At 46.7% G+C, this 26,813-nt stretch overlaps 1 protein-coding gene across 1 annotated transcript in view; it reads right to left on the bottom strand.

Moving 5' to 3' along the window:
* CEP295 (centrosomal protein 295) overlaps nt 1-26,210 on the bottom strand; it is an 83,672-nt gene extending 57,462 nt beyond the window's left edge. Inside the window, exons 1-2 of the mRNA XM_058662308.1 lie at nt 26,156-26,210; nt 1,314-1,875 (exon numbers count right to left, since the gene is read on the bottom strand). Coding sequence (XP_058518291.1) covers nt 1,314-1,446 — 133 coding nt within the window. The 5' untranslated portion in view covers nt 1,447-1,875; nt 26,156-26,210. The remainder of the gene's footprint in view (nt 1-1,313; nt 1,876-26,155) is intronic.
* Between the last annotated feature and the right edge of the window lie 603 nt (nt 26,211-26,813).

The following is a 26,813-nucleotide window of genomic DNA, read 5'->3' as shown; positions in this document are numbered from 1 at the left end:
TGCATCTCCTCCAAAGCAGGAGGGCTGCCCCGTAAGAATTTCTTCCCAAGATCCAGACACCTGCCAAAGGCCAGCTGTCCTGTTCCACATCCCTCAGTTTGGTCTTGTCTAATGGTCCCCCTGTGATTAGACTGAGGGTGCACATCGGGCAAGCACGCGTGAGAAGTGACAGGCAGCTGCTCAGTGGGTTAAGTCTTACTGCTGGGGATGGAAGTGGGCCCACCCTGTTTAGATGGTATCCAGCCAGCTTTCTCACTCTATACATGTCTGACAGAGATGACACAGACCACGTATATATAAAGCTTCTCCTACTCTCCTCACCAAGAGCAATGTGTTTTTGGCAGCTGAATGCACCACAGTGCTGTTTATCAAGTGTTCTTTCCTATTTCTATTATTCCTTCTCCACCTGTCACGTGCAATCCTCCCTAGGGAAATCTTTTGTCTTATTTTTTTTTTATCCCAAAATAGTGCAGCCTTTTAAACTGTACGTTTTTACTACCCAATAATGCGGATAATAGTAATTATAAGATTTTGCCCTTGCTGATTAAACGATATCTGGATAAGCTAATTTCAACATTAATACTTGGAAGAATCCAAGAATGTCCTAATAGGTGTCCTGAGGCTTATGTAATTTAAAGCTAACACAGTCTCTAAATATGAAAGATGCAAACGGTTTAAAACGAGCCGAGCTTGTGACAGAATTCAATACCTGAGGGATCCAAGGTAACGGACGCTAAAAGAGGGGCGGCTGTTAGCATGACACGATACCAGGCAATGGTCTTCCATGGCCACCCCGCCCGTTAGGGAGCTCAGGGCCCGGGGAGGCTGGGGAGGTGGGCAGGCCGGGCAGGCTGGGGAGGTGGGCAGGTGGGCAAGCTGGGGAGGCTGGGCAGGCTGGGGAGGCTGGGGAGGCTGGCGAGGCTGGGGAGGTGGGCAGGTGGGCAAGCTGGGGAAGCTGGGCAGGCTGGGGAGGTGGGCAGGCTGGGGAGGTGGGCAGGCCGGGCAGGCTGGGGAGGCTGGGCAGGCTGGGGAGGCTGGGGAGTTGGGCAGGTGGGCAAGCTGGGGAGGCTGGGCAGGCTGGGGAGGCTGGGGGGGAGGTGGGGAGCTGGGCAGGGTGCCCCGGCCTGTCGCTCGGAGCTGGCGGGGCGAAGGCCTCGCTCCGGTCACAGGAGCCCCTTGCGGCCGCCAGTGCACCGCAACCCAGACGGCGGCCGCGGGAACCCGACGCTCTCCACGCGGCGCCCTCGGGGCCGGCTCCCCGCGGGACCCACGCCCTGCCATGGGAGGCAGGAAGCCCGCGCCCCGCCACTCACCTGAGCGCAGGCCGCGCACAGCCCGCCGCTCCAGCACACACACCGCCTCTCGCGGCCCCCACGGCTCAGCCTCCCACCAGCCGTTTGTGCGCCTGCGGGGCAGCCATCGCCAAGGTCTCGTCACTTCCGTCATTCAAACCGCCCGCCAATGGCGGGGCCGAACCGCGGGAAGCTGCCTGGTCCCGCCTCCCCGGGGACAGCCGGGAAGGCCAGGCGGCACTGGCTGCCCGCGCACGCGCACAGCTCTACGTAGGCGCCCTTTATTTCTCATACTAACCTGAGCTTTGAAAGGTGACTTCCTCTCGCTCAATGGCTCTTAGTACAAATCCGGAAACAGAGGGCCAGAAACGGGAGAATACACGCCTTGCGGAGACATCTTTTGATGTACCTAGGACAGAGTTCATGGGTGTTGTGTGCACTTACGGGGCAGGAGTTGTCACTTCACACTTCTTCCAAGGAACAAACGCCGAGCCTGCTAAAATGCCGTGTTCCGCTGTAACCCGTGAGGGGGTGAGCACAGAGCGCCGCTAGGTCAGGGGAGACCGATGTAAGTGGGTTATATCTCTAAGATGTCCGTGAAAAAACCCAGCGGGGTGGGAGGTAAATCTAACAGAAGTGGAAAGATTAGCAAATTGGAGCGGAGGGGAGAGATTCCAGACATGATGAGACCTGGATGCCCGGTGGAGAAGGAAGTGAAGCCTGAAGAAAAGAAGGCATTAAAAATGGAATGGGAAACTGCTGGAGGAATGAAGGGTTGGGGCCGTGGGAAGATGGGAGAGCCTGAGGGGGCCCAGACACGGACTTGCTGGGCAGCCGAATTATGGGAGGCAGACCAGAGAGAGATATCAAGGGGGAATCTCAGTTTCCAGGTTGGGCAACTCAGTGCCTATAGAGATAAAACTTCATAGAACAGGGGGGAAGAGGAGCAGTTCTGGAGGGAGAAATTATGAGGTAAGCTTTGAGTATTTTGAGTTGTGTGTGACTTATCTGGGCCAAAGGATGAGTTTAAGAATACTTAGACACCGTCAAGTGTGTGAAGAAGGGACAGTGGCATCCGCACCCCCAGCCCGGACTTGTGGCCCGGGATGCACAGAGCTTCAGAATTGCTCATGAGCATCTGTAAGTGAAGCATGGAGCCAGCACCACGATTGGTACCTCCTTTCCCAAGTACCAGGGTGCTTCTTCCCTGCCCCTCTCCATTTTTATCACATTTATCTTGATGCATAGTTGCATTCAGTATTAATTTTTTTTATTATTCAAAAGGCAGACTTACAGAAAAAAAGGAGAGATAGAAATCTTCCATTCCGCTGATTCACTTCCCAGACATCTGCAAGAAACAGAGCTGAGCTAATCTGAAACCAGGAGCCAGGAGCCTCATGACTCATGAATTCTTATTGAAATGAGCTATGTAAGAGACTGTAGGTCAAGCTAAGTTCCCTGAGAAAGAGGAGAGCATTTATTCCACTGCCTGGCATCTGCGGCTTTGGAAAGGTTTGTTGATGAGCTGAATGAATTAACAAATTATATGCTCTGCTTCCCAAACCTGCATCCTGGGCAGAAATTGTGAATTGAGACTTGCTCTGTTTTTATTAAGAGATAATGAGGAATCAACGAAAATCCTTAACAGTACCAACCAAACCAGCCTGGAAGGTCCAAGACAGCTCACTCGTTCTGGCAGGCACTTCACGTATTGGCTTTCAGCTGAGAGGTCAAGTGGAACTGCTGACGGAGCGCTGACCAGTGACCCCCCCATGTGGGTTCACGTCTCGCTGTGTGGTGGCAGGTGTTTGAGCAGGGGTGCCTAAGTAGGGAGTGTTTTCAGAGAAATGAGGTGGAAGCTGCCAGTCTTTTTTTTTTTTTTGAGATATATTTTATTTGTATTGGAAAGATAGAGAGGAGGAGAGACAGAGAGGAAGATCTTATGTCCGTTGATTCACTCCCCAAGCGGTTGCAACGGCCAGAGCTGGGCCAATCCAAAACCAGGAGCCAGAAATTTCTTCCAGGTCTCCCACACAGGTGCAGAGTCTCAAGGCTTTTTGGGCTTTTTCTGCTTTAATATCTTTCCACTCTAAGTGCATCTGGTCTGTCCATACACCCAGGACATTCGTGTGTGCGTGTGTGTGTGGTTTTTTTCCTTGAACCATTTTTCACTAGAGCCTTTTTGCCCTTTGTCTCCCCCTGCTGGGTATTTGACTTATTTCTAATCTAAAAATGCTTTCTCCTTGCTCAAAAACCCATCTTCATGTATGAGTTTGATAGAGCTGCCATAATAAAATCCCACACACAGAGTGACTTGAGCAGCAGATAATTAAACTGCTAAACTAGTCTGAACGCAGAAGTCAGGAAACTTTTCCAGGTCCCCCACATGAGTCCAGGGTCCCAAGGCCTTGGCCTATCCATGACTGCTCTCCCAGGCCACATTAGGGAGCTGGATGGGAAGTGGAGCTGCCGGGACATGAATCAGCTTCCATATGGATGTCAGTGCTTGAAGGTTGAGGATTAGCCTGTTGAACCACCATGACAGCCCCCAAACCAGATTTTCTAAAAAGATTGACTTTGGACAGAAGCAGTTCTTACTTGACTGTGTAGATACCATCTGGTACTGAATGGCCTCCCCTAATCCAATCAGAAAACCGAGCCAGTGGTTAGGAAATGTCGTTAATTGATCCATTGATTGTGAAATGTATACTACAGCATCTGGCTTTTTACCTCCCTTAGGCTTAACACGGAACAGTGCTTCTCACACTTTAATGTGTTTACAAACTGCCTGCAAAACTAGTTCAGTCAGAGTGAGCAGGTCTGGGGTGTGACCTGAGGCTGCAGCTGCGGCAGGTTCTCAGGTGAGGCTGCTGCTGCATGGGCCACCTTCGGAGAAGCAGAGTGTAGGCTGCTGTTAGGTTACAGGCAGATGGCAGTACGATTACAGGTATGCTGGGCAACAAGAACCTCACACAAACAGTATTCATTCTTGTTTTTGTTCTGCAAAAGCTGGGTCAAAACAGGTCACATGGTACCAACGAAGAAATGGTAATATGGATAATACCTGCTGAGCTTGGCTCATGGTAAATTATGATTTTGTTTTGTTTTGTTTTGTTTTTTGTTTTTTTCTTTTTTCAAATATAGATACTTGGGCCCGGCGCCGTGGCCTAGCAGCTAAAGTCCTTGCCTTGTACGCGCTGGGATCCCATATGGGCGCTGGTTCTAATCCCGGCAACTCCACTTCCCATCCAACTCCCTGCTTGTGGCTTGGGAAAGCAGCCAAGGATGGCCCAAAGCTTTGGGACCCTGCACCTGCATGGGAGACCTGGAAGAGGTTCCTGGTTCCCAGCTTCAGGTCAGCACAGCACTGGCTGTTATGGTCACTTTTGGAGTGAATCATCGGACAGAAGATCTTCCTCTCTGTCTCTCCTCTTCCCTATATATCTGACTTTGTAATAAAAATTTTAAAAAGTAAAATAAAATCTTAAAAAAAAATATATAGATACTTGAAAAACTTTTGTGGAGTCTATCTACATGTTGGACTAGTTCTGTGACTCAACAGGCTAATCCTCCCCCTCCCAGCACCAGGATCCCATATGGGTGCTGGTTCATATCCCTGCTGCTGCCCTTCCCATCCAGCTCCCTGCTTATGTCCTGGGAAAGCAGTAGTTGGTTCATGTCCTTGGGACCCTGCACCCATGTGGGAGATCCAGAAGAAGCTCCTTGCTCCTGGCTTTGGATCAGCTCAGTTCCTGCCATTACAGCCATATGGGAGTGAACCAGCAGATGAACATTTTTTTTTCTGTCTCTCCTTCTGTCTGTATATCTCCCTTTCAAACAAAAATAGTTTTTTAGAGGAATCTGTTCATGCTGCACATTCTGTCCTTTGCTTTACTAGAGACTAAGGACTTCACAGCCCACCTGACGTCATCAAACCAGTAGGCCCAGATCGGAAGCAGAGTGTCTCCTTTCAGGACAAGCTCCCTCTTTCACCCTCGTACGGCTCACAACACATCACTCTCAAACACACTTAAAGTCACTACATAACTGTGCTTTCCCCTAGCATTTCACTGGCAGCAGAGTCATCACCAGTGTGCATATCTTAATTTCTTAATCCATGTTTGGAAAGACTTACTAACTTAACTAACGGTGTGAATTGAACAGCACTTGGGTGCTGGTGTTGTGACATAGCGGGTTACGCTGCTGCCTAGGATGGCAGCATCCTATTGACTGGCTCAAGTCCCAACTTCTCCACCTCCAGTTTAGCTCCCTGCTAATGCACCTGGGAGAGCAGCAGAAACGTGGGCCCCTGTACCCATGCGAGAGATCTGGAAGAAGCTTCTGGCTCCTGGGTACAATCTGGCCTAGGCCCAGTCCATTTGGGGATTGAACCTGTACATGGAAAATTTTTGTGTCTTTTCCTGTGTATCTCAGTAACTCTGCCTCTCAAATTAAAAATATATATATATATATATATTTTTTTTTTTTTTTGAAGATTTATTTATTTTTTTTGGAAAGGCAGATGTACAGAGAAGAGGAGAGACAGAGAGGAAGATCTTCCATCCGATGACTTACTCCCCAAGCAGCCGCAACGGCTGGAGCTGAGCCAATCCGAAGCCGGGAGCCAGGAACTCTTCTGGGTCTCCCACGCGGGTGCAGGTTCCCAAAGCTTTGGGCCGTCCCCGACTGCTTTCCCTGGCCACAGGGAGGGAGCTAGATGGGAAGTGGAGCTGCCGGGATTAGACCCGGCGCCCATATGGGATCCCAGCGTATGCAAGGTGAGGACTTTAACCACTGTGCTATCGCGCTGGGCCCAAAACAAAATCTTAAGACGAGAGAGAGAGAGATAGGGAATAGGACTTGACTCCCACACTCATGCAGATGTTTAAGCCCCGAAGTCTTACGTTAGCAGCTGGTGGATTAAAGGTGGTTGAGGACTCAATCTAGTTATGGCTGCTGGTTATTGGACTTGGCGGAGGTCTTAGTTCCCAGGGCTTTATTGATGCTGGAGAGAGAGTTGGTTGTGCGAGTGCATTGCACTTCCTGTGTCGCTGCTTCTTGGACCATATTGTGATTGTTCATTCCCATGCACTGCCCCACGACCAGCTTCTTCCTGATGCCAGACTAATGGAGCTGCCCAGTCTTGGACTGTGAACCCCAAATGGGAAGCTGAAATAAACCCAATCTTCCCCTAACGCTCCTCTCAGGTATTGGGGTTGAAGTAATGGAACGACTGACAAGTACACCTGATGTTACACTGTTTGCCAATGGCAAGAGTGACGTTCAGTCTGCAGTCTTGTGAAGCCAGATCTAAGACTCTTTATGCCAGCATGAATGAATGCATGTGGAAGGGAGTCCCTTGGGGACCAGCAAGGTTTTTATTCCTTGCCCTAAGCCCTGAGTGCCAGTCTGGTGGCATCCACCTGCTCTGAGGTCACCTTTCTGCGCTTCCGCGTTGAGCCACCCACGCTCCTCTCTCTGGCTCACCTGTGTGGCTCACCCTGCTTGACTTCCTGACCCTCAGCTCACTGTCTCATCCTGCAGGCAAACCTGATTCAAACAAGGACTCAAAATATTATTCCTAGGTACCAGATGGCATTTTGAGAAAGACATCCTGACCCTTAACAGAAGGAAGTTAATAACTAGTCAGTCTTAGGCACTCTGTAGATGATGGTGCAGGACAACGCCTCAGAGGGCACCCTTTAGGGACATTTTTTTCCCACTCCAATTAGGGAAAGAATGGTGAAATTCTAGCATTTGCCACTAGAGGGCAGATTAGCCAAACGTTGCAATGTTTGCTTGCAATTGAGATTTGAATTTTTTTTCTGCTCTGGGTAACCCTTCTGCATTGGACAAGAGAGGAGAAACCACAGCATCAAGAACAGGAATGATCCCAGGCCACACTTCTGCTATAGCCTGCCAGGTGTGCCCCAAGGGAAGCAAGCAGGTGGCATACCTACCCAATCACCAAGCAGGCATATGAATACAGTATCATCACCATCAATTTTTTCATTGATTTTTCAATCACCAGTTTTATTTTGTCACACTAAGAAGACATCAAAAAATCACTCATTCAGTACTTATTGTAAGCCTATTAATTTCTTTTTAAAAAGGCTTTATTTTTATTCAAAAGGCAGATTATTTCTAAGATTTATCTATTTTTTGTTGGAAAGTTAGATCTACAGAGAGAAGGAAAGACAAAGAGAAGTATCTTCCATTCACTGGTTCACTCACCAAGTGGCCACAACACCTGGAACTAAGTTGATCTGAAGCCAGGAGCCAGGAGCCTCTTCCAGGTCTCCCACATGGATGCAGGGTCCCCAGGCTTTCGGCCGTCCTCCGCTGCTTTCCCAGGCCACAAGCAGGGAGCTGGCTGGGAAGTGGAGCTCCAGGGACACAATTCAGTACCTATATGGGATCCTGGCTGTTGTAAGGGGGTATTAGTTAATTGAGTCATCATGCTGGACATTGATTAATTTTGACGTCTTTTTTAAGCCACTACAAATAATCATATAATAAATGCTAGTATTTGCTTCTGTCCAGAGTATGCTCTCCCTTGTTAATTGAATCCTAACTCATCTTCCTTAATCTAATAGTCATGCATACTTTTTCTTAGTCATTTTTTTCTCTACTATCTCATTTTTTTTCCTTTTAAGAAAAATCTAATTTCTTTTTCTTAAAAAAAATTTGTTTAATTATTTGTAAGGTATAGTTACAAAGAGAAGGAGAGAAAGAAGGAGGTCTTCCATCTGCTGATTGTCTCCTCAAATGGCCAGGGCTGTACCGAGCAGCAGCAGCCAGGAACCAGGAGTCTCATCTGGATCTCCCATTCGGGACCCAAGGATTCAGGCTGTCCGCTACTGTCTTCTCAGGCCATTAGGGGGAGCTGGATTTCAAGGGAAACAGTGGGGACCTCAGCAGGCACCCGTGTGATGTGGGATGCCAGCACTGGAGGCCGCAGTTCAGCCCCGCTGTGAGTCTCCCTGTCTCCCTAACCTCCAGGTTTCCAGCCCTCCTCCTCTCTTGCCCATCTGTAGTGTTAATTTAGTATTAATTCCTTCGGGAATCCTGTCCAGTGTCAGGGTGGGCACTGCCCTCTACTTGCGAATGCATCTTCAGCCTTGACTTCTCCCGAAACCCTGGGCTCACAATCCACCTGCTTCCTGACATCTCTACTTAGTTGGCCAATAGAAACCGTGAAATTGGCCAGTTGGAAGCCCCTTGCCTTCTCTGACTTCACCTTGTCCAGCTTCCCCCAGGCCGTCCCTGTTCCCATGAATACCACACTTCTCAGCTGCACATGGCCGAGTTACCCTTGACCTTTTTTTTTCCTCTAACAAACCATGTCTGCTCTGCCTTAAAGTTCAGATGGTCTCCCTTCTTTTGTGTGTGTGTGTTTCAGAAAAAAATATCTATTCGAAAGTCAGTGTTACAGAGAGAGGGGGAGAGAACAGTCTTCAGTCTGCTACTTTGCTTCCCAAGCAAAGGGCAATGGCAAGGTTAAACCAACCTGAAGTCAGGAGCCAGGAGACAAGAACTTTATTGAGATCTCCCATGTCGATTCATGGGCCCAAGTACTTAAGTCATCTTTTGCTGTTTTCTCCCAGGCCATTAGCAGGGACTGGGCCAGAAGTGGAGAAGCTGGGACATGCACCCCTGGCCAATATGGGATTCCTATGTCATGGGTGGGGCTTTAGTCACTATACCACAATGCTGGCCCCAATTTGATTTCTCGGATGGATTTTGGAGCTAGATAAGATGGCTTGCCTTCAAATTGTCTAACAAAGCAGCCACTTAGGGTCTGGCACGGTAGCCTAGTGGCTAAAGTCCTCGCCTTGAACGTGCCGGGATCCCATGTGGGTGCCGGTTCTAATTTCGGCGGTTCTGCTTCCCATCCAGTTCCCTGCTTGTGGCCTGGGAGGTAGTTGAGGACGGCCCAAAGCCATGAGACCCTGCACCCGTGTGGGAGAGGCTCCTGGCTCCTGACTTCAGATTGGCTCAGCTCCGGCTGTTGTGGCTGCTTGGGGAGTGAATCAACTGACGGAAGATGTTCCTCTCTGTCTCTCCTCCTCTTTTTTAATTGGAAAGTCAGATACACAGAGAGGAGTACATATCTTAGCTGCTCCACTGCCAATCTAACTCCCTGCTAATAGCCTGGGAAAAGCAGTAGAGGATGACCGAAGTACTTGGACCCCTGCATTTATGTTGGGGACACGGATGAAGCTCTTGCCTCCTGACTTTACCCTGGTCCATTCCTTGCCATTTTTTGTGGTTATTGAGGGAGTAAACCGGTGGTTGGAAGATCCCTCCTTCTCTATCACTCTTTAAGAAAAATACATTTTTTGGGCCTAACGCGATAGCATAGTGGTTAAAGCCCTCGCCTTGCACCCGCCAGGATCCCATATGGGTGCCGGTTCTAATCCCAGAGGCTCCGCTTCCCATCCAGCTCCCTGCGTGTGGCTTGGGAAAGCAGTTGGGGACTGTCCAAAGCCTTGGGACCCTGTACCCACTGTGGTAGACCCGGAAGAGCTCCTGTCTCCTGGCTTCTGATCGGCGCAGTACCAGCCGTTGCGCTCACTTGGGGAGTGAATCATCAGATGGAAGATTTTCCTCTCTGTCTCTCCTCCTCTCTGTATATCTGCCTTTCCAATAAAAATAAATATAAAATCTTAAAAAGAAAAAATAAAAATACCTTTTTGGAAAGACACCACTTCATAGCAGCACTGTGACCCTCTCTCCAGCGTGTCTCAGGTCATCAGCAGCATTCCTTCCCAAGCTGTCCTTGTTTGTACGTTAGCCTGTCTCCAGCCTGTTTGCCACAGAAGCCAGGGAGTCTTTGTAAAGTCCAGTCATAGCCCATCAGTACTGTGCTCAACACCTGCCAATTGTGTCTGTCTCCTTGGAAGTCCCACCCCACTGGTGTCACCGAAGCTGAGAATGCTCTGCAGGGTCTCAGGTGCCTCTCCCAACACCAGCCTCAGCTTCTACCATTGTAGCCCTCCCTCTCTGCTCCAGGTTCAGAGCCCTGCTCGCCAGTTCTTAGTCCCAGCAGCAAGCCCCACCTCTGCTCCTGCTCTTCCCTGCTCTTGGAGCCGTCCTCTCACAGGTAGCTCCATGCCCTGACTCCATGCTTTCTTCTTGTCTGCCCATGTGTGTCCTGTTGAGACACCATTCGTAGTCACCTGGCAGGGCAGCACATCCAGTTTTCTATTGCTTCAGCTGTTTTTATTTTCTTAATCACCAAAAATATACATGACAACAAAAACAAAAAAATCAAACCAAACAAATAAGAAAGGTTGTCATTTGGCTTCCCTGGCTATACAGTATTGTCCCTGAAGGTAGAGATTTGGGCCCTGCGTGATGGCTCAGTGGCCAAATCCTCGCACATGCCTGCATGCCATATGGGTGCCGGTTCGTGACCTGGCTGCTCCACTTCCCATCCGGTTCCCTGCTTGTATCCCATAAGCCTTGGGACCCTGCACCTGTGAGGGAGACCCAGAAGAAGCTCCTGGCTCCTTCCTGGTTTCAGATCAGCTCAGTTCTGGCCTTTGTGGCCACATGGGGAGTGAACCAGTGGATAAAAATTCTTTCTCTCTGTCTCTCCTTCTCTCTGTAAATCTGCCTTTACAATCAAAATAAATAGTACGACTTTAAAGGAAAAAAGATTGAAATGAAGGCAGAGATGTTTAAATTTTGTGCTATTTTGTTAGATGTTACTTAGCCCTTGGGCCCAGTGCGGTAGCCTGGCGGCTAAAGTCCTCGCCTTGTACACACCGGGATCCCACATGAGTGCTGGTTCTAATCCCAGTGGCCCAGCTTCCCATCCAGCTCCCTGCTTGTGGCCTAGGAAAGCAATCAAGGATGGCCCAAAGCCTTGGGACCCTGCACCTGCATGGGAGACCTGGAGGAAGTTCCTGGCTCCTGATTTGGATCGGTGCAATTCCAGCCATTGTGACTGCAATGGTTGGAAAATCTTCCTCTCTTTCTCTCCTCCTCTCTGTGTATCTGACTTTCCAATAAAAATAAAATAAATCTTTGTAAGTTATTTAGCCCTAAAATCGAATTTAATGCCTCACGCAATAAGTATCTGCTGAACGAATGAATGTTCATCTAGTGAAATTACCCTCTTGGCGTGGATTCCTGGGAGTGGAATTACTCTAAAGCTAAGAATATTGAAGACATATTTGAGCTCATTGTCCAATTGATATTCTCATCAAAAGAATACGTGACAGTGGGGCTGGTGTTGTGGTGCAGTGTTCTAAGTTTCTGTCTACAATGCTGGCATCCCATATCAGAGCAGAGATTTGAGCCCTAGCTGCTCTGTTTCCTGCCCAGCTCCCTGGTCACGTGTCTGGGAGAGGCGAGGAGGATGGCCCAAGTACATACATGGGCCCTGGCTCCCACGGGGGCGGGGCCTGGGTGGAGTTTTAGCTTCCTGGCTTCTCCTGGGCCCAACGCCGACAGCTTCAAAAGCAAACGATAAAGCCAGTTTTCTCTCTGTCTCCCTCTCTCTCCTCCTCCTCCTCTTTCTCTTGTAAACCTGTCGTTCAAATGAATAAAACTATTAAAATAAAAAGGAATGCATGACAGGTTCATGCTCCAACTCTGATCAAAAGGAATCCTTAAAGCAATTTTGATGTTTCAGTTATCTGAATATTTAGTTTTTATTGATATTTTGGAATTACTTAGATATATGTATATATATTTATCAACCATTTGTATATAGGTCATTCAAATTTCTAGATTATGTTTTCTATCTATTTTTGATTGTGGTTCTTTATCTTATTGACTTACTGTTGTTCAATCTCTATTTAAAAATTTATTTTTATTTCAAGGTAAAATTATAGAGAGGAAAGACACACAGAGAGATCTTCCACTTCCTGGTTTACTCCCCAAATTGATACTGATCTAAAGCCAGTAACCTGGAGCTTCTTCCAGGTCTCCCATGTGGGCGAGGGGCCCACGGACTTGAGCCATGCTCTGCTACCGTGCCAGCCCCCAGTCTATGTTTAAATTAATTTTTTTTCCTCCTTCAATTCGCCATTTGTTTTTCAGCCTTGTTTTTAATGCTTGCACAAAGAAGTTTGAAATTTTTATGCAAATTAATTCATTTTTTTCCCTTGCGTTTTTTAATTTCCTGATAAGAATATGCTTATGTAGTGAATATTTGATTGTTGAGCCTACTCAGGCTTTCTCGGTCATGTTTATTAATCAGGTTCTTTTCTTGTAAATAAGGGTCTTTCTAACAACTTGTATCATGAGTTCAGATAGAAGGAAATGGTATAGGACTTCCTGGCCCAGGAATGGATAGTTCCCGAATCTAGGAAGTACAAATACTACATTGAGAGAAAATGCCATGAAACCAGTTGCCGGGGGAATCCAAGGAAGGCTGAGTGACAAAGTCAGTTCTGCACAAACCTCTGTGCGTAAAGCAGGGACCAGAGGGAGAACACTGTGTCACTCCTAGAAGCTGCTCACTCATGTGGTTTTCCTCCAGGGAGAGACGTGCAGCTCAATACGACTACACAATACTGGGGAAGTGAAAAGGCTTATGCAGACACCTTTCTCAGCTTGCAGAACCATATGTGCATATGTCAATCAGCTATCGTATTTTGCTTTCCTTCTCAGAGCAGTATTGGCTGACATAATATCACACACTAGTTCCTAATCTAGGCACAAGCAATGTGAGTGTATTCCTTTCCAGGCTCACACGTGAGTGCACCAGGCACTAAAGATAACCTCAGGTACATAATGAACATTATCTGGTCCCAACAGGAACAGGATGAACGAGGGTAGTTATCTGTGGTGCCACAGATGTTAAGGTGTATGGAGGTATTGATTCTGCCCTGGCCCTGGAGCTCCGAATCCCCAGTGCTCACTCATCACAGGGCTGTTGGTAGACGGGCAACGTGGGTGTCTGCTGAGAGTTTGCCAGAAACGGAGCGTCTTGGGCCTCATCTCCAGATGAACATTTTCACAGAATGCCCAGGTTATTGTTCACTTTTCTGTCCAAAGCTGGGCCTGAGCAATTGACTCTGACCTTGAAAATACCCATTCTTTTATTCTACTTCAATGTACAACTCATATTGTTCTTCATTTGCTTTTTAGACATTAAAACAATTGGAGAGTATGATTTTAAAAATTAAAAAAAAGGATTTATATATTTGAAAAGCAGAGTTAGAGCAAATGGAGGAACAATTATTTCAACTGCTGGCTCACTCCCCAAGTAGCTACAAGTGTCAGAGTGGGGCCGGGCTCAAGTCAAAAGCTGCATCTGTATCTACAGGGCACAGGTCCCTTTACCACCTTCTGCTGGTTTCCTGGGCACACCAGCAGGAACTGGAATGAAAGTGGAGTGCCCAGGACATGAACCAACACAAATGGGATGTTGGCATTGCAGCAGTGGCTTAATGTGCTACACTGCCACTCCAGCCTCAAGCACTGACAATTCTAGTCACAACTAGAAAGAGCATCAAATAATGTTGCTGCTATTATTTGTTAATAGTTCTTGTTACTAGAAATGTTGTAATACTAACTATCCCGAGATTTTGTTGACTTTGTATCCATCTTAATTGTTCTTGTATGAATAGAATAGCTGAAGTTTTCAGAGTTCATTAAAAAAAAACACTGCACAGTTTTAGAAAAAATTTTTGAAAGACAGGTTTTTATAGAGAGAGAAGGAGAGATGGAGGGAAGATCTTCCATCCACTGGTAGAAGACCACAAATGGCCACAATGGCCACAATGGCCAGAGCTGAGGTGATTCGAAGCTAGAAACCAGGACTTTTCTGGATTTCCCACACGGGTGAAGGGTCCCAGAGACATGGGCCATCCTCCAGTGCTTTCCTAGGTTGTAAGCAGAGAGTCGGATTGGAGTAGAGCCGTCGGGACACAAACTGGCATCCATATGGGATGCTGGCACCATAGGGTGGAGGATTAACCTGATACCCTACTGTACCAATCCCAGGTTTGGAAATTTTTTGCATCCAAAGACATACTAGCTAAAAATATCTGAACAGGATTAGATATGAGGTACTAGGAGGATAGAAAATAAATGTGAAGAGTTCCTATCAGAGTGATATGAAGTCTGCTAAAATTGAAACAAGAATAAGCATCAAACTTATGATGAAAGTTGGGTGGAAGGATGGTGAAATCATTGATATCTACAAAAGGTTTTGGAGAACAACAGCCCAACTGCAGGAAGACAATTGATCAAGAGAGGACCTTGGGCGGCCTTGCCAGTGTGGAGCCATAGCTGGCTGGAGTCCTGTGAGAATGCTCAGGGAGCAGTTGATATGGAAACGCACAGACTAGAAACTCCCTAATCCTGAGGTTTAGAGAGGTACTGCTTCTCCTGAATACGGCTCAATTATCAGTAGCCTGCTAGAAGAGCACATTATCTACTGGTTGACATCCTTGCATGCCTGCACATAGACCACATCCTGTCTCAAACCCTCCTGCCTTGCGCCTACATGACCCTCGATCTTTATAAGACCTTGGCTATTAGTCATCCATGTGTGTAATTATTGGGTGCCTGTACCAAGTTCATCACTGCTGGACAGCAAACACCCAACAAAATTAGTTTTCTTTTTATATATATGAATATATATCCATTTTCTCATATATATATAAATATATATTCAGGTTATATATTGGAAAGGCACATATATAGAGAGAAGGAGACAGAAATATCTGTCCACTGGTTTACTCTCCAAGTGACTGCAACATCTAGAGCTGAGCCAATCTGAAGCCAGGAGCTGGGAACTTCTTCCAGGCCTCCTATGCAGGTGCAGGGTCCCAAGGCCTTGGGCCACCATCTACTTCTTTCCCAGGCCACAAGAAGGGAGTTGGATGGAAAATGGAGCAGCTGGGACACAGATTGGTGCTCATATGGGATCCCAGTGCATGCTAGGTGAGGATTTAGCCAATAGGCTGTTGCACCAGGCCAAAATCAGCAGTTTTCAAATGGATGATTCATTTCAAGGATGGACAAGTTGATGTTGAAGATGAGGGCCACACAACAGATCATCACCATCCATTTAAATGAAAAAAATTTTTCCTCTTGTTCATGCCGTAATTGAAAAGGACGGATGATTAACCTCAATGACATGTCCATTGGCTCAGCTTATGGACCAATCTTTGCAACGGAAAAAATAGAGTGGAGCAAACATTCTGCTCAGTGGGTGCCAAACTGGTGAACTCCACACAGTGGCAGGCAGGGGCAGAGCCTCCTAAGAGCATTTTAGACAAGTACAGATCATGATCCTGCAGCATTCCATCCAAGAGCAGGGACTTCACCGGAGACCTTGAACACACAGCACAGTCAGGGCTGAGACTCCCCAGAGGAAGGAGCCATCCAGAAACACCAGAAGCGGCCTGCTTGGCAGTTTTTACAATGCCTGGGGCATTTTGTTTGTTGGCTTTCTGTGGAACCGGAGAATGAAAACATCTGCCTACTGGACAGTGCTTTGAAAAATGCACCTGAAGCCATAACAGCAAAAACATTCCGCAAAGCTTCACCTGAGGACTCTTCACCACGACACTCCCACTTATCCCCTCATCAAACCAGGACATAAAAAAAAGGATTTATTCCTGTTTTTTAAAGTTTTTTTTTTTTTTTTTTTTTTTTTTTTTTTTTTTTTTTTTTTGTGGAAAGGCAGATTTGCAGAGAGAAGGAGAGACAGAAAGAGAGAGCTTTCATCTGCTGGTTCATTCTCCAAGTGGCCGCAGTGGTTGGAGCTGAGCTGAACTGAACCCAGGAACTTTTTCCTGGTCTCCCATGCAGGTGCAGGGTCCCAAGGCTTTGGGCTGTCTTTTGCTGCTTTCCCAGGCCACAAGCAGGGAGCTGGATGGGAAGTGGAGCAGCCGGGACATGAACTGGTGCCCATATGTGTAGATGGTATCACAGGTAGAGGCTTAGCCTACTACACCATGGCGCCAGCCCCTAAATCTTTTTCCTTCAAAAATTTATTATTTGAGAGAAGATGTGGTGGCATAGCACATTAATCTGCCTGCAGTGCCAGCATCCCATATAGGAGCTGGTTTGAGTCCCGGTTACTCCGCTTCCAATCCAGCTCCCAGATTATGGCCAGGGAGGACAACTGAAGGTGACCTAAGTGCTTGGGTCCTCTACCCACATGGGAGATCTGGAGGAAGCTTCAGGCTCCTGGCTTCAGATCAACCCAGCTCCAGCCACAGCCATACAGGAGTACGCCAGCAGATAAAAGATCCCTCTCTCTGTACACATCTGCCTTTCAAATGAAAAGAAATAACCCTTAAAGTTTATTATTTTCTTTATTTGAAAGGCAAAGTTGCAAAGAAAGTGAGAGGTGCCTTCCATTTGCTGCAACAGACAGGGCTAGGCCAGACGAAGACTTCATCTGAGTTTCCCACATGGGTTCAAGGGCCCACGCACTAGAGTCATGTTCTCCTGCTTTCCCAGGGACTTCAGCAAGGAGTGGGCAGAAAGAAGAGCCACAAGGAGTCAAACTAGCTGGTCAAACTAGCTCCACTTCCCATGCCGGTGTTCCAGCTAACCAGCTGTGCTTAACACCAACTCCTAAACCTTCCTTTGAAGGTCCTTAGATTTTTCTGTTTGTTGCATATCCCAGAGGTTGGAAGGCACTTGCCTGTATGTTGACTTATTCAGTCCTTGCTTGTCAGAGCAGATGGGATTAGCCCATTCTTACTGAAGAGAAGACTGAGCCTTAGAGGAGTCCTGCAGCCTATTCCAGGTTACAGCTGGAAAGTAACAAAACCAGGATTCATGCCCAAGTCTGTTTAGCTCTAAAGCTTATTTTCTCTTTAAAAAATTTTATTTTTAGTATTGTTTACATAGTTGAGAGCGAAGGTCAGGTGTAGAGGAACGTGGCAGGCAGATGTTTCAGTTTTTCTGTTTTTTTCCTCTTGTGTCCGCAGAGGAGAGGGAGGGGACCACTCTTTGCTCTCAAACTACATCACCACCCTGGGGATGGAGGATGGTCCTTTGATTTTGATGACATTTTATTTATTTATTTATTTTTAGATTTTTTATTATTATTGGAAAGCCGGATATACAGAGGAGGAGAGACAGAGAGGAAGATCTTCCAGCCGATGATTCACTCCCCAAGTGAGCTGCAACGGGCCGGTGCGTGCCGATCCGAAGCCAGGAACCAGGAACCTCTTTCGGGTCTCTCATGTGGGTGCAGGGTCCCAATGCATTGGGCCGTCCTCGACTGCTTTCCCAGGCCACAAGCAGGGAGCTGGATGGGAAGTGGAGCTGCCGGGATTAGAACCGGCGCCCATATGGGATCCCGGGGCGTTCAAGTCGAGGACTTCAGCCGCTAGGCCATGCTGCCGGGCCCGATTTTGATGACATTTTAGAGACCTCAATGTGGGGAAGAGTGTTGCAAGGGTATAACTTTAGTGGTTTTGATAGTTCTGAGAAGTTATTGTTTTCTTCTTTGCTCCAGGGTTAAGAAAAATCTTCCCAAGGTCTGTTGGTTGACACAGTCCACCTTAGTGCATCCACAGATCCAGGAACATGCTACTAGAAATTGCCCAACCTACTCGGCTTTCTATCCTCTGATGAGGCAGTTGACATGCCCTGCTGGCTTAGATGAGTTGGCTGTCATGTCTGCCATGTGCATCTGGACATGCTATCTATTGCACAGGCATTAGTAACTGAGGAGGCCCAGTCCTGATACATGCACTCTAAGGTCGGACCACACAGCCTGTGATTTTCTGTGGTGGCTGGGACCTGAGCCTAGTGGTCAAGTTGGGGAGTCCTCAGAGACACCTGGCCTGGGTAATCAGATCTGACTCCTGTGGGGGCCAGCCAGTATAGGGTCAGATTTAGTCTGCCACCTGCAGCAGTCAATGCAGCAGCCTGGTCAGTTGTGTTTGAGTCGCATATCTTACACATACCAGCGGGTTCTATGGTCCCTAATAATACCCCAGCAGTCCTCTCCCCAGTCCGGGTATTTATGTGTGCCAGCCTCTGCTGTGGCCTAGCCTTGCCTGCTTCCCATCTGGCTCTTATGCATATCCATAAGTGCTGTAGCTTAGCTCAGCCTGACCTACCCCCAGACCCGACCTACACATATGCCATCACCTTGTCCAGCCTCAGTTCTGGTGTTCACCAGTGGTAAGTATAGCCTAGCAGGGGAGTGCCCACAGTTCCCCTGCCACGCGTGTCCCCAGCCCCAGATCATACACCTGACAGGGAGTATTGCAGTACAGGCTGACGTGACTTGTACCCACTCCTGGCACTTGCCAGCTGGTGCAGCAGCCTAGCCTAACCTGGTCTGCTCCAGACCCAGCTCTCATGTTCACTAGTAGAAGCAGCAGCCCAGCAGGAGAGTCCCTTAAGTTCTTTTACCAGGCCTGCTCCCAGCACCAGATCTTGCTGAGTGCCACTGATCCCATGCCAGCGGGTGTTGTGGCCCCATCTGAGATGGCTCAATGAAAGCTCCTTTTCTTTCCTTTATACATATTGGTAGATCCACTGAATCTCCATTCTAGATACTTGCAGTACTTAAAAAAAGGTAGATTCCAGGATTCTGCTTCAATGGCACCATATCAGGATATTCAGAGATTACGAGTCTAGGCATCTGCCTTTTTCAAAGCAATCATGTGTGATCCTAGTGGATGATGAGGGTTTAAAATCACTGCATACTCTCCTCCCCTTGTCACCTAGCTGAATAATGAAAAGCTACAATGGTTACAAACTTACTATCTATCTAGAAACTGCTCAAAAGATGGACGAAAGACTAAGAGCGTTGGTTTTACCAGGGAGCTCATTAACAAAAGCCAGAATCACAGGCTCCAGTTTACATTCACTGAATCAGTATTTGCATTTTAACAAGGTCCCCAGGTGATTTGACTGCACATGCACGTGTTTAAGAAGCATGGCTTCACATGCTTCATCTCATTCATTTGTCCTTCCCAACAAACCATGAGTGGTTTTTCAGATGCAGGAGTGTTGAGATTTAGGGAACTTAAGTAGCTTTCCTAAAATTGCATAGCTAGCAAGGATTCAAAGTCAGATCTAGCTGACTTCAGGAGCCAGGTGCCAAGCCAGCATTCCCAGGATTCTCACCAGTCAGTGGCTGGAGGCGCGGTGGCCTAGTGGCTAAAGTCCTCGCCTTGGATGCACCAGGATCCCATATGGGCACCAGGATCCCATATGGGTGCTGGTTCTAATCCCAGCAGCTCCACTTCCCATCCAACTCCCTGCTTGTGGCCTGGGAAAGCAGTTGAGGACGGCCCAAAGCCTTGGGACCCTGCACCTGCGTAGGAGACCCAGAAAGAAGTTCCTGGCTCCTGGCTTCGGATCAGCTCAGCACTGGCCGTGAATCATCGGACGGAAGATCTTTGTTTCTGTCTCTTCTCTCTGTATATCTGACTTTGCAATAAAAAATAAATAAATCTTTAAAAAAAGAAGAGTTTTTTTAAAAACAATAGTTGCTGAGCTTCCCTCTTAATAGTCTGATCCATCCCCATCTAAAATAAAAGAGCCCAGAAATCAGCATTTGAGGCAGGTAGCAAGAGAGCACACTTTGCACAGTACTTTGATACATTAATTTATGTGTTTCAGGAAGGGAGAACCACGTTGGGCTTCCAAAAGCAATTAAAAATGAGGACTTGTGCTAATATTAAGATTTGTTTATTTTAAGGATTCATTTATTTTATTGGAAAGGCAAATTTAACAGAGAAAAAGAGAGAAACTTTTCCGTCCACTGGTCGTAATGGCTGGAGCTGAGCTAAAGCCAGGAGCCTCTTCAGGTCTCCCACAGTGGGTGCAGGGTCCCAAGGCTTTGGACCATGCTTTGCTGCTTTTTCCTGCCACAAGCACGGAGCTGGATGGGAAGTAGAGCAGCCAGGACAAGAGCCAAGTGTCCATATGGGATCTTAGCATGTGCAAGGTGAGGATTTAACCATTGAGCTGTCATGCCAGGCCCAGTAAAGAAGATTTTATACTCAGGTTCCAGACTGAGATCCTCCTACAGACCTGTGCATCCAATCCCAGGCTTTGGGTGAAAGCATGAGGAAGGCTCACTCTGGCTGAAAGGGAGATATTTGGTTGGATAAGACCAGATAAGGAGAAGACCTGGGGTCTGCTGAAGAGTAAATCCCAAATCTTGTTATTTTTTATATTCTACAAAACAGAATGTGGGCAGAGATGGTAGTTACCTTTTAAAATTTTTATTGTGATTTCATGTATAATTTAGGTCACTGAATGGGCTGTAACTCCTGCTAATAAATTGTGTACACCCTGAACACAGAGAAAAACCAGCCAGCACAGCAGAATTGGTCTGTTCCTTGCTGAACCCCTCAGGGCATAGCCAAGTTAAAGAACAATGAACAGCAACTAGCCGGGAGACACAGGATCTCTTCTGCAGAATGTTTATCCTAACAGAATGCATTTTTAAACACATTTGGTTCGAAGTAACACTCATCTTCTGAAGAGCTCAGGGTTACACACACACACACACACACACACACACACACACACAGAGCGTCATCATTCATTCACTTTCACCCTTTTTATGATTGCCACAAATGAGTACAGGATCGACACAGGTACAGAAGAACAAAGAGTGAAAAAGTAGAAAGAATAAGTGGTGCCAAATATTTTGTATGATTGACAATTTCAAGTCTTTTCATTCATGATAGACCCTTAAGTGGCAAATGATATTGATCATATTAGATCAATGCATCTGTGTGTGCCAGCATGTGGATGTGAGGGTAGAAGGGGAAACACCATACTACTTTGACATTGGCCTAAGGAGACAAATGCCTTCCCAAACTGTTCATCTTTCTTCTTGGAATTTCTCTTTATCGGGAAGGAGGCAATCCAAGGTTTGGAAACATGATAGCAGGGAACAGTCACTTCTGGGGATCTCTGTCCTCAGAGTCTGACACACGCTGTCCCCTAAGGGCAATCTCTGCACAGCTGTCCTACACTTAGAAATGAGGAGGGTGAAAACATCACCAAGGTGGCACCACTGAATGTATTACAATAAGAATCTACGTGTGTCAGAATGGAGAGCAGGCTTCTTTTGACTTTGCCACCTTATTTCCATGGCTGAGAAAGTGATAAAGAGAAGAATGAAAATCCATACTTGAAGAAAATTTGACACAGAAAGCAACACCTCTAATGATAGCTGCTGGGTTTTTAGAAATTCAATTTTGTAGCACAGGATAGAGTTCCATAATTTCCTAGATGAGTAGTCTGTGTCAGCCAGATGAATAATTTGCTTTTACAAGATCTGGAAGAGTTCCCTGTCCACCATGGTCTTCTCCCGTGATAATGATGGGAATCCAACGGGGATTCTGGAATGAGCTTTGTTGAAAGCCTTCACTCAGAAAGACTGGTGAAATCAAGCAGCAGAGAACGTTACACACTACTGCCCTCATACTGAAATCACAATAGAGTACATGGAGTTCTTCCCCGGTTGGTGGGGTTCTCGCACTTTCTGAAGATGGTGGCATGTTGGGACAGGAGTCAAACCAAAGAGTCGGCTGGCCTGCCTGAGGCTGTGTTATCAATAGGAGTCCAAGGACATGTGAGTCCTTATTACATGTAGCAAACAAAGCTCTCAAATCCCAGTTATGGTGACAAAGGCTTATTTCTCACTTGTCTGTCCAATATGGGCCAGCTAAAACTCTGCTCCCCCACATCTCTGTGCTGGGACTGGCTGCCGAAGCAGCCTCTTCCGGGATCCTGTCCTATTATTGGTTGGAAGGGAGAGAGGAAAGATGGCAACCCACACCTGCTTCATAGTGACACTACTGCCCGCTTTTTTGTTAGCCACATGAGCCATGGCTACTCTGCAGTTGGAACAGGAAGCTTTGCTCATCCTCTCATTAGGAGGAGAACCAAAGTATTTGGAGATGAGTCTTCATTGCCATGAGCTAAGACAACTGAGGATGGACTTTTGGAATCTCAATTCAGGAGTCAAGTGCAATACCGGAGAAGAGTGTCAGAAATGAAAGGGAACATCAGCATTGGAGAGGCCCAGGGATTCAGCCCAAGGGTGGGATCCAGGGGAATTGTAGGAACACTCTGAGTTTTGTGTGTCCGTGGATCAGTGGCTGGCTGCATCATGGACAAGCTGGCCAATTTTAAGATCCACATAGATATAGGCTTGGGAGGCAGCACTCCTTAGGGTCTACCAGCCATTGTGTATTATCTGTGCTGTGTTTGTGCTGTGCCCTCACTGCTTTTTCTTCAGTGATGGTAGCATGTTTCACCAGTCAAGAATTCTGAAACATTCCCCATTAAAAAAAATTTTGTTTTATTTTTTTTTGGAAAGTCAGGTTTACAGAGAGAAACCATCCCCCGGTTCACTCCCCAAGTGATGGCCTGAGCTGAGCCAATCTGAAAGCCAGGAGCCAAGAGCCAGGAGCTTCTTCCAGGTCTCCTATACGGATGCAAGGTCCCAAGGCTTTTGGGCCATCCTCCACTGCTTTCCCAGGCTACAAGCAGGGAGCTGGATGGGAAGTGGAGCAGCTGGGGCACAAGCCAACACCTATGGAATCTCAGCACATGCAAGGAGGGGATTTAGTCCCTGGGCCATTGTGCCTGCCCACCCCCTCCACCCGCCCCTTTTAGACTTTAAGAAAAGGTACCAAACCACTGGTTCGGAATTCTCTTGTACTCTTGTATGTAATGTTTGGCTCACTAATTTGAGAATCTTGCCTCCTCTGAGGCAGTCTGAATCTTACATCTTACTGTAATACCCTGTCCACACTTTCCTCTCAGGGTAAATTTTAGCCTTTAAAATTCTTTCCCAGCATCAGTTTTACTTTTTATTCCCCTTTGTTGGAGCTTTTGGTGAAGGAATTTCCTTAAGAGGAGTACCTGAGGAATTGTGGATGGAATAATTCAGACTGAAGTGTAAAATGACTGGTGACCAAACTGTTAATGTGTTACTTCCTCTAGGGAAATGACCATTGTTCAACCCAACAGCTCTTAATAAAGTAATGACAGGGAGAAGGAATGCTATTTGTGCTGATTTGGTCAGTACAAATGCTATACAACTATTGGAAATCACACTGTACTTCATAAATATGTGCAATTAACCCTTGTATGTCGTAGCTGCCCAATGACAAAGCAATGGCTGAGGAAATATTGCCCCAGTTGTGGAGTATGAGGCACTGCAGCTGGGGTGTGGGGAAGCCATTTTGTTAGTTTACTCCTAGCACTTTCCACACAGCTTGTGTGAGCACTTAGCTTGCCCCAAGGTGAGCAGCCCAGCAGCTGATGGCTTTTGCACAGCACTGGTGCACTCCCAGCATGATGGTGCGAGACTGGATCTCAGGTGTCTGTGCCTGCATGGTCAGGAAGAAACTAGGAGTTACAGCGCCACTGATATTTATCATCGGCCTTCGTGATGAACTTAAGTCAGAACTGTAAAAGTCTGTGATGAAGTCTGAGCAGGTTCACGATCCCCCTGTTTTGAGGATGTGGAAACAGGTGCAGAGAGGGCAAGTGACTTATCTAAGGTCACGATACCTATTCCAACACTCTCGCCCCACGTGGTGCTGCTCCTTCAGCCTCTGGCACAGCCTGGACTGCTGGCGCTTGGCTTTTGGATCAGGTAGAGCAAGAGTACCAGATGGAAGAGCTGTGTCATTCAAGTCCCTGATGTCTGGCCCCAGCTAGGACAGGACTACGGGGTCTGGCAGCAGGAAAGGATTCCAACATTGGTATTCTGCATCTGTGTGTGTATTGATTTCTTTCTCAGAGGGTACCATCTGCCTTCTGTCTAATTATGTTACTAATCTTCATCCCAGCCCTTTGAGGAACGGAGCCCCGTGCTACAGAGGTGCAGGTTTCCAGGGTTACCAGAAATCTGGAGATTGAAGCCTTTCTCTGGCTTTCTTGAAAGGGCCCTTATCAGTGGAAATCGTACTTTCCATCATCTTCAGTTTCTGGACACTGTTGCCTCTTTCAGCTTTTCCTTTATTTCACTTCGCTGTGAGTCTGTTAAGAATAATGTCTGAGAAACTACTTAGTGCAGAAGAAGATGCAAAATAAGTAATAGACACTGTGACCTTGGTGGCAGTTTGAAAAGCAATGGCCTACAGGAGGGCTTGGGTTGCAAGGCAGGAAGAGTTCTTTGCTCTTGGAATAAGCAGATCTGGGACCAGTCAGTAACTGTGTGGTTGACTGAATCAAGCCATTGCTCCTGTTGCCTGGGGCTCAGTTGCCCCACCTATACCAGATTGCCCCATCTATACCAGATTGTAGCAGGCAGAGGGGTTGCCTGGGGGGGGGGTTCAGTTGCCCCAGCTATAGCAGATTGTAGCAGGAAAAGGCTGTGATGAGATGATTTTGCCAGACAGGGGCTTCTTAAATTTGAACATAACTAGAAATCACCTGTGGGAAACGCATGTTGCAATGTAGATGTTTGGCTCAGCAAGTCTGTCATGGGGCCTGAGACTTTGGTTTCTTCCAGAATCACAGAGGATCCAACCCAGGCTGAGAACCGCTGACCAAAGAGATGTTAGATGGCATGTTGGTGTGGTGACAACCTGCAGCACAGAGCCTTGGAAGGCCTCTGGGCTCAGTGGGGAGCTGTAGCTGTATTTAGAAAACCTCTCCGATTTGTCTGTCTTGGTATTTATGACCTGCCTCAAAGTAGGATATAAATACAACAATTGTGTTTTTTTTCACCTCTGATCCCGTATAATGAATGGTATTTGTAGACAGAAGGCTAACTCTCATCTCAATACTTTTCTTGGCTGACATTCAGGCTGATTTACAGTGCCAGGGGCTAAAGGTTTGAAAATATCCCAGTATCCTACTGCACAGGCAGCTAAATTAAATCTGATACCCAGGACCTGCGTGATTAGAATAATGAACTATTTCAAGGCATTGAAAGACCTGTCAGTGGGGCAGTATTGCAGAAGCAGGAGGAAGCCCAATTTGGGAAGTAGAAACTATATTGCCTTAATAAGAGGTCTCAGCAACTATTTACATATCAAATAAATTATTGTTTGGGATGGTGAGAAACTTGCTGTTTCAATTTGCCTTGAAGTTTGATGTATTCTTCCTATTTGGAGAAAGATTGCAAAGTCCTGAGGCAGTCAACATCATGTCCTTATGCACTCTCACATCCAAACCCTGCATCCCACCCCAGACCCCTCACAGTCTTGCAAGGGTTGCAGAGCAATTATGCAGCTAATCTGTGACAGTGTCATCCTTGGAATAAGAGCTAAAATGACGCCAAGCTTTATGATTTAAAGACTACTTTCACTTACCTTTTCTTTTTTGATCCTTGTGCCAAATAATATCTGGATTTTCAATTTGAGATAATATATGTAATGTATCTAAGGTCATATATGAAGTGGCAACACTGGAAGGAAAATCTGTCTTTTGATCACTTACTGTTTTTTAATAATATGCATCTTTGTTTTAGAATTATATCTTTTTTATGTTCGACTCACGTGAAAAGCTTTTAAAACACAAATAGATGCCCAGAGCCCGGCACAGTAGCCTAGTGGCTAAAGTCTTTGCCTTGTATGGATCCCATATGGGTGCCGATCTGCTCCCTGCTTGTGGCCTGGGAAAGCAGTAGAGGATGACCCAAAGCCTTGGGACACAGTATCTGCATGGGAGACCTGGAAGAAGCTCCTGGCTCCTGACTTTGGATTGGCTCAACACCACCTGTTGCAGCCATTTGGGAAGAGAATCAGCAGATGGAGGATCTTTCTGTCTTTCCTTCTCTCTGTAAATCTGACTTGAAATAAAAACAAACATAAATCTTAAAAAAAATACTGATACCCAGACCCTATTCCTGATGAATTTATTACTATCCTTGAGATCTTCCCCTCACTGGTTTTTGTTTGTTTGTTTGTTTTACAGTAATGAACATCTAAAGGTGAGAAATTGCTGCTCTGGAGGAAGTTTTTGGGACTGCCAGAGGAAACTGGTTTTTTTTTCTTCAAAAGGAAGATACTGTGTAAGTAGGTTCAGAGCTTGTCCTCATCTTGGTGTGATCCCTGGTACCTGACTCAGTGCCTGGCAGACCACAGGAGAGGAACCAAAGTTACCAAGCTCCCACTACAGGTCAGGTGCCCAGCTGATTTACACTTCAATGTAATTGGCATTGCCACCTCATAACCCCCGAAGACATAATGCTAAATATTTCATTCAAAACTGCAACCACTTGGAGGTATCAGGGCTGAATTTGAACTAATATTGAACCAAACTAATCCCAAGTGTATTGTATTGCACCAGTGATTCTAAACCCTGCCTGCGAGAGTCTGATGACCTGGGCTGGGGCAAAGGCCACATACTAGTTTGTGTCAAAAACCTCTTGGGTGATCCTAACATGTAGTGAATTTGAGAGTCATTATCCAACACTATTCTGTATTTGCAAGAGTTCTTACATTTGCTTAATGTGAAGGGAACTGGACAAGGTCTTGAACAAACACATAAATGCATACACACCACCCTGTGTGTATCTCTCCCAGCTCTTCCTCCTCTAATTGGAAGGAACAAAGACTTTCATTCAATAAGAATATTTTT

This window comes from Ochotona princeps, chromosome 4, assembly GCF_030435755.1.
Source record: "Ochotona princeps isolate mOchPri1 chromosome 4, mOchPri1.hap1, whole genome shotgun sequence".
Taxonomy (NCBI): Eukaryota; Metazoa; Chordata; class Mammalia; order Lagomorpha; family Ochotonidae; genus Ochotona; species Ochotona princeps.
This window is presented reverse-complemented; position numbering and strand designations above follow the sequence as displayed.